This window comes from Eulemur rufifrons, chromosome 7 (assembly GCF_041146395.1).
Source record: "Eulemur rufifrons isolate Redbay chromosome 7, OSU_ERuf_1, whole genome shotgun sequence".
Classification (NCBI taxonomy): Eukaryota; Metazoa; Chordata; class Mammalia; order Primates; family Lemuridae; genus Eulemur; species Eulemur rufifrons.
The window spans coordinates 81,064,139-81,070,617 of record NC_090989.1 but is presented as its reverse complement, the minus strand read 5'-3'; the positions used below and the strand labels follow the sequence as shown (position 1 = coordinate 81,070,617).

At 41.9% G+C, this 6,479-nt stretch overlaps 1 protein-coding gene across 1 annotated transcript; it reads left to right on the top strand.

Moving 5' to 3' along the window:
- Positions 1-877: 877 nt before the first annotated feature.
- Positions 878-1,274, top strand: LOC138386456 (small ribosomal subunit protein uS8-like). Its single transcript, XM_069472878.1, has one exon. It carries the CDS (start codon positions 878-880, stop codon positions 1,262-1,264), a length of 387 nt encoding a protein of 128 aa, XP_069328979.1. The 3' UTR covers positions 1,265-1,274.
- The last annotated feature ends 5,205 nt before the right edge of the window (positions 1,275-6,479 follow it).

Below are 6,479 nucleotides of genomic sequence, written 5' to 3'. Positions count from 1 at the left end.
ATGTCACTCTGATTAAGATAACATTCAAAGGACCAGGAGAGTTCTGCTTTGGAGAACCAGTTATTGCTTCCTGTTGAGGGATAATTATTATGTCTAGAATTTTGATATGGTAGTGGTGGCTCTTTAAAACATCTTTACAGAAATGATCATTAACTTTGTGTAAGTATTTCCCTTGTTGATCTCTCTTCTTTCTACATGCCTGGTTCATGATATCAAGATCTGTGCTGAGAGGAAACTGGGTACCTATGACCACCAACTTGATCAGCACCAAATTTCAAATAATTTCTAAGAGAAGTTTAAATATTTATTTATGGTCAGGCACAGTAGCTCATGCCTGTGCCACAGTAGCACTTTGGGAAGTGGAGGCAAGAGGATGGATTGAGCCTAGGAGTTTGAGACCAGCCTGGGCAACATAGCAAGACCCCATCTCTAAAAACATTGAAAAATTAGCTGAGTGTGGTAGTGAGTGCCTGTAGTCTCAGCTACTTGAGAGGCTGAGGCAGGAGGATTGCTTGAGCCCAGCAGTTTGAGGTTATAGTGAGCTATGATCAGGCCACTGTACTCCAACCTGAGTGACAGAGTGAGAACTTGTTTCTAAAAAAATTAATATTTATTTATTTGTGTATCTGTGTGTGTGTGTGTGTATTTGTGTATCTGTGCTTTTTTATGGTATATGGAGAAGGACTAGATGGGAATAATCGAAAATTAAAAATAATCGATAAGTTGGAGTACTGGAACTATGAATGAAATTTCTTCTAGTCCAGCATCATCTGTCGGCTGTCAGCACCATCCAGCAATCTAAGGCTTGCCTTTGGTGTCCTGCAAGGACGCTGGGCCCAGGATTTCTGGCCCTGTGGGGGCCTCAACAGCCATAATAATGCACGTGAATGTCCTGGCCAATGCTCTTAAGAGCATCAACAATGCCAAAAGAAGAGGCAAATGCCAGGTTCCTATACAGCCATGCTCCAAAGTCATGGTCCAGTTTCTAACTGTGAAGATGAAGCACGGTTACATCAGCGAATTTGAAATCATCAATGATCACAGAGCTGGGAAAATTGTGAATCACACAGGCAGGTTAAACAAACATGGAGCAATCAGCCCCAGATTTGATGTGCAACTCAAAGATATAGAAAAATGGCAGGATAATCTGCTCCCATCCCGCCAGTTTGGTTTCATTGTACTGACAACTTCAGCTGGCATCATGGACCAGGAAGAACCAAGAAGAAAATACACAGGAGGGAAAATCCTGGGATTCTTTTTCTAGGGATGTAATACATACTTACAAATAAAATGTATCAATGGAATAAAAAAAAAAAGAAATTTCTTCTAATTATTTCCTTTATTCTTGTTACAATATTTATGCAATAAGTGAATATAGTAAGGAAAAGAAGTGTCAATGGAGGGGGTAAATGAGGGAGAGGAATAGCATGAGACAACTCTTTAGAAACAAGCAGTTCTGTATATGGCAAACTTTTAGCCTTCCAGGTTCAAAATACTCACAACAAAACTGCTTTTACGCAAATACCACATGTCCTCACCATTAAATTGGTACCAATTGATCAACACTAATGTGCACATACGGGAAGTAACATTCATAGGGTGTTGGGCAGGTAGGAGGGGGGAGAAGGGGGCGGGGAAATCCACACCTAACGGGTGCTGGGTGCTGTGCATGCTGTCTGGGGGATGGGCACGCTTGTCAGACAGTGCAAAGGCAATTTATGTAACCAGAGTGTACGTACCCCTGGAATAGAATGAAATAAAAAAAAAAAGAAAGAAAGAAAGAAAGAAACGCAAGAGAAAAAAACAAATCTTAAAGCAAGGAGATGGTAAAACCAAAATTCATCCTTGAGAGTGGCAAGGATAGGATAGTGGAAAATAAATGTGATATATTTTGAAAAACGGATCATTTGCTTTGTATTATAAGACTTGAGTGTAAAGTAGTCTACGTGACTGATATATAATCCACTTTGTAGATTGATACTATGGAATAATAAAACTTTAGTAGTGAAACTTAATCTTCGGATTTCTACAAGAGAAGTTTTTCTCCCACCAAATCTCTTGGTATTGATTTTAAAATAAAAGCTCACATCAGAAAAAACAGAACAAAACAAAAAATGCTTCTGCATGTAAGTTCACTAGATTCTGAAGTAAAAGACCTGGGTCCCAACTGTATTGTTATCTCTTGCTTAGTCTCCCTGACTTTCAATCTCCTCATCCATAAATGGGATCATAACACTGCTCTTGTCTAATTTGTTTTACAAAGATGTAAAAGGAAGGTTCAAATAAGGTACTTATGTGAAGACAAATGTTATTTTAGGACTCTAAAACTGCATTTTACAATTATATTTAATAATTAGAATTACCTTGATTAGCCATAGAATTTCCAGATGTTTGAGGGCAGTGGTCCCTCACCTTTCTGGCACCAGGGACCAGTTTCATGGAAGACAATTTTTCCAAGAGGAGGGGGGAAGAAGGGGAAGTGAAGCTCAAGCAGTGATGGGACCGGTGGGGAGCAGCTGTAAATACGGATGAAGCTTTGTTGGCTCACCACTCACTTCCTGCTGTGTGGCCCAGCTTCCTAAATTTCATGAAAGACAATTTTTCCAACTACAGGAAGTGGGGGAGGAGGGGGCAGAACTCAGGCGGAGATGAGAGGCCCAGTTTTTAACAGGCCATGGACTGGTACTAGGCTTGGCCCAGGGATTGAGGACCACAGTTCTAGGGGATTTCTCTCTTGATAACGTTGGTTCTGTTATAGCTGATGGTGTTTAATTGGCTTTTTTTCAGAGAGTCAGGGTAGAGCCAGGGCCTTTGGAGTCAGATATTATGTGTGCTTGCGAGGCCTTGGGCAAGTTACTTGAGCTCACTGAGTCTCAGTTTTCCTGTTCTGTAAAATGGGGACAGTAAAACCTACCTTTCAGGACTGCTAAAAAATTTGGAATAATATATATAAAGCACCAAGCACAGAGTTTGCTACACAATAAACACTCAACTTATGGTGGCTGTTATTGTTATAACAGGATTAATTTTAAAAATCTACTTTTTCTCTTCTTCCTCAGCTCCCTACTTCATGTTATGTAAAATTACAAGGACATGTTGCTTAGAATTCCCTGCCACATAGTTCTTCTAGTCCTTGGGAAAATTTTCTAACTCAGTGCTCTAGGATCAAGGCCAATACCATAGTCTTCTAAGGGATTCTGTCTGCTGATATTTTGTTCTAAAAAGCCACTTAACAAACACAGTGAAGACAAAGTTTAGTTTTACCAGCAAAGTGGGACTTTGCAATAAACTATCAGTCTAGAGATAAGACTGCAGAAAGTCAAGGCCATGTGCCAACCCATTCCAGAAGAAATATATACACAGTCAAAAGATTTTTGTCAGCATATTATGCTTCTGGTTGATTATTCAGAAACATGTCTTTTTTTTTTTTTTTTTTTTTGAGACAGAGTCTCACTTTGTTGCCCAGGCTAAAGTGAGTGCCGTGGCGTCAGTTTAGCTCACAGCAACCTCAGACTCCTGGGCTTAAGCGATCCTACTGCCTCAGCCTCCCGAGTAGCTGGGACTACAGGCATGTGCCACTATGCCCGGCTAATTTTTCTATATATATTTTTAGTTGTCCATATAATTTCTTTCTATTTTTAGTAGAGACGGGGTCTTGCTCTTGCTCAGGCTGGTCTCGAACTCCTGACCTTGAGCGATCCACCCGCCTCGGCCTCCCAGGGTGCTAGGATTACAGGCGTGAGCCACCACGCCCGGCCCAGAAACATGTCTTGAGTACCAATTATGCATTACCTAGAATGGGGCCAGCTCGGGACAGGAAGCTGAAAGGCAGTGCCCATTGTGGTTACTTGTAGGGATTGGGAGTTGGAGAGACATAGATCCTAGCTCCGTTGCTAACTAGATGAGTGACCTTGTGCCAGCTGATCAATCTCTCTGAAAATCAGTTTTCACTCTTGTACTCTGGGTAAAAAAAAAAAGTACATAGACAGAAGCATTAATTGAGAAAATAAATTAAAGGGACTGAGTCTAGCACATGGTAGTACTTAGAAAATGATAATTGTGGTTATTACTAGTAGTGATGAGAAAAAGTCTTCATGCTTAGCATAGCATCAAGGAAAAACGTACAGAGATGAAGTATGCACTCACATCCTTTTACTGGGCTTTAGCATTATAAAGGCAGAAATGACAAAGCCCATGTGAAGAGAAATATTTGAGCTTCACCTTGAAAGATGGGTAGAAATTCTCCAAGAGGGAAAGGGAGAGAAGTGGTTCAGGCAGAGGAGAAAGCACAAGGCAGGCACAGAGGTATGGAGGTGTGAGGCTGGGCAGGGATGCTGTCCCACGTCTTGAGCACAGCACTGTCACGTGGTAAGAATGGTGGGAGATGGGGTGGAAAGGTAGTGCTACCCGGGATTGTAAATGGCTTTGTATACCCAAATGCCACTAGTCTTTGTTCTTGAGCAAGAGACAGTGAAGTTATGCTGTATATCCTCCATTGCCCCTCCAGAGTCATTGTTCACTCACCTCCACCTGCCCGTGACCTAAGGAGCCAACCTGTTGTAAACAACATCACTGAGCTTCTTTGTTTTCTGGCTTCCAGCAGGATTTGGCCAGTGGGGACACAGGGAAGAAACCAAAAGGAGGGAGACTGACATTGTGTTATTTATTCCCTTGACAGAAGATTACAGCACCTGTCAGGTAGCCCTTCTCACACAGCTCTGACTTCCTGGGATAGGGGATCACTCCCACTTCTATGCCATGCCGACACTAGCATTAAGGTATGGAACTATCTTCCTGTTCTTTACAAATAGTCCTTTCATGAACTTTCCCCAAATAGCTCAATTTGAGGTATCAAATGTTCCCTACCAGGCCCCTGATGAATACATAGCTTAAGTAAATAACAAAATCCATGTCCCTGTGGGGGAGGGCTAGGGCAAAGAGCCCATGACACCAATGCCATAGATATGAAGTTCCAGGGCATATGGTTTGTATAAAAAAACAATGGTCTGTCCACTCTTTTGTGGCTGCTAGTCTAGAACCAACTGGAGACCTGGCATAGCTTCTTGAAGGGTTTCCCCAGCTTGATCTCTGAATGAGTCACTCATGACATGGCTGAAGGACAACACCGTGAAATGCTGTTCCCCATCTCCCATGGGTAGATTGACCTCAAGAGGAAGGCCTGGAAATAATCTGCCTCATGTCAAAATAGTTCTTATTAAGATGGCTGTGGAGCATAGACAAAAGGTAGACGTGGCTGTGGGTGGCTGATATGGCACACTTAGGAAGAAAAGACTCCTTTTCCATGCATGTATTTCCTCTCCAAGGAGCCAACAGAGTTTCTGTTCTCCCACTCTGCTCCTCACCTTACCCCAGGTATGTAGGAACTGGCTGTTCTCTCACTCCTGTGCTCTGGAAAGGATGGGATGCAGCCATTTATGTTTACTTTCCCCAGGGGGCATGAATTTTGAGCCTTAGCTTTAATTGTATAATGAAAACAGATGTTTCCCATTGCAGAAGTTTTAGACAGCAGTGAGGAGGAGAGAGAAATGGGATGAGAATGGGAGGGAGCAAGGACCAAGTGACTTCCACTGAGCAGTAATTACAGTGGAGAGTAGAAGACCATGCTCAGACCTTGGAGGCATAGCTGGAAGCATTTCAGTCAATAATCATTTAGTATTGAGAGCTGTGTATGCAGGGCACTGCTGGGCTTTGGGGGAGTACAAAGTGAAATGGAGAGGGGTTCATGTGGGAAGAAGGGTAAGACCTGTACACAACACATGAGTAGATGAAGGAAGTGGTATGGGGGTTTAGAAAACAATGACGTGAAATCATGTTCTGGGAACTGAACTTTTGAGACAGTATTTGAATTAGATCTTGACATGGAGGCGGACAGGGAATTTCCTCCTTACCACCTCCCTTGCCCTGCCTCCCCAAAGCCATGAACCTGCTTCACTGTGTAGAGAACAATGTCAGATATGTGATGAATATGTGTGACATAGACAAAATTTAACCAGGACATGCCTTGGGGTGTATAGGGCCTAGGAAAAATCATATATTTTGCATAGACAAATTTCATCACTCCAACCACACCAGCAGTAATTAAATATTTGCTTCTAATTAAAGAATTAATACATGAACACATTTTTCATCTGTAAAAAAATCATCAAGCATTATAGGCACAATAGAAGAACAGAAGTTCCCTTTGAAATCACCACCCTCAAACTTTTATTTACCTCTCAGAATACTTTGTGTTGGCCTGTGGCTACATCCTGGTTATCATACTGTACGTTCATTCTACAGTCTCTGTTGATTACTCAATATATCTTGGAGCTCATTCTGATTTGCCTCATGTAGACCTACCCTCATTCTTTTTATTTTTTTAATTTTATTTTTTATTTTATTTTTGAGACAGAGTCTTGCTCTGTTGCCTGGGCTAGAGTGCTGTGGCATCACTGTAGCTCACAGCAACCTCAAATTCC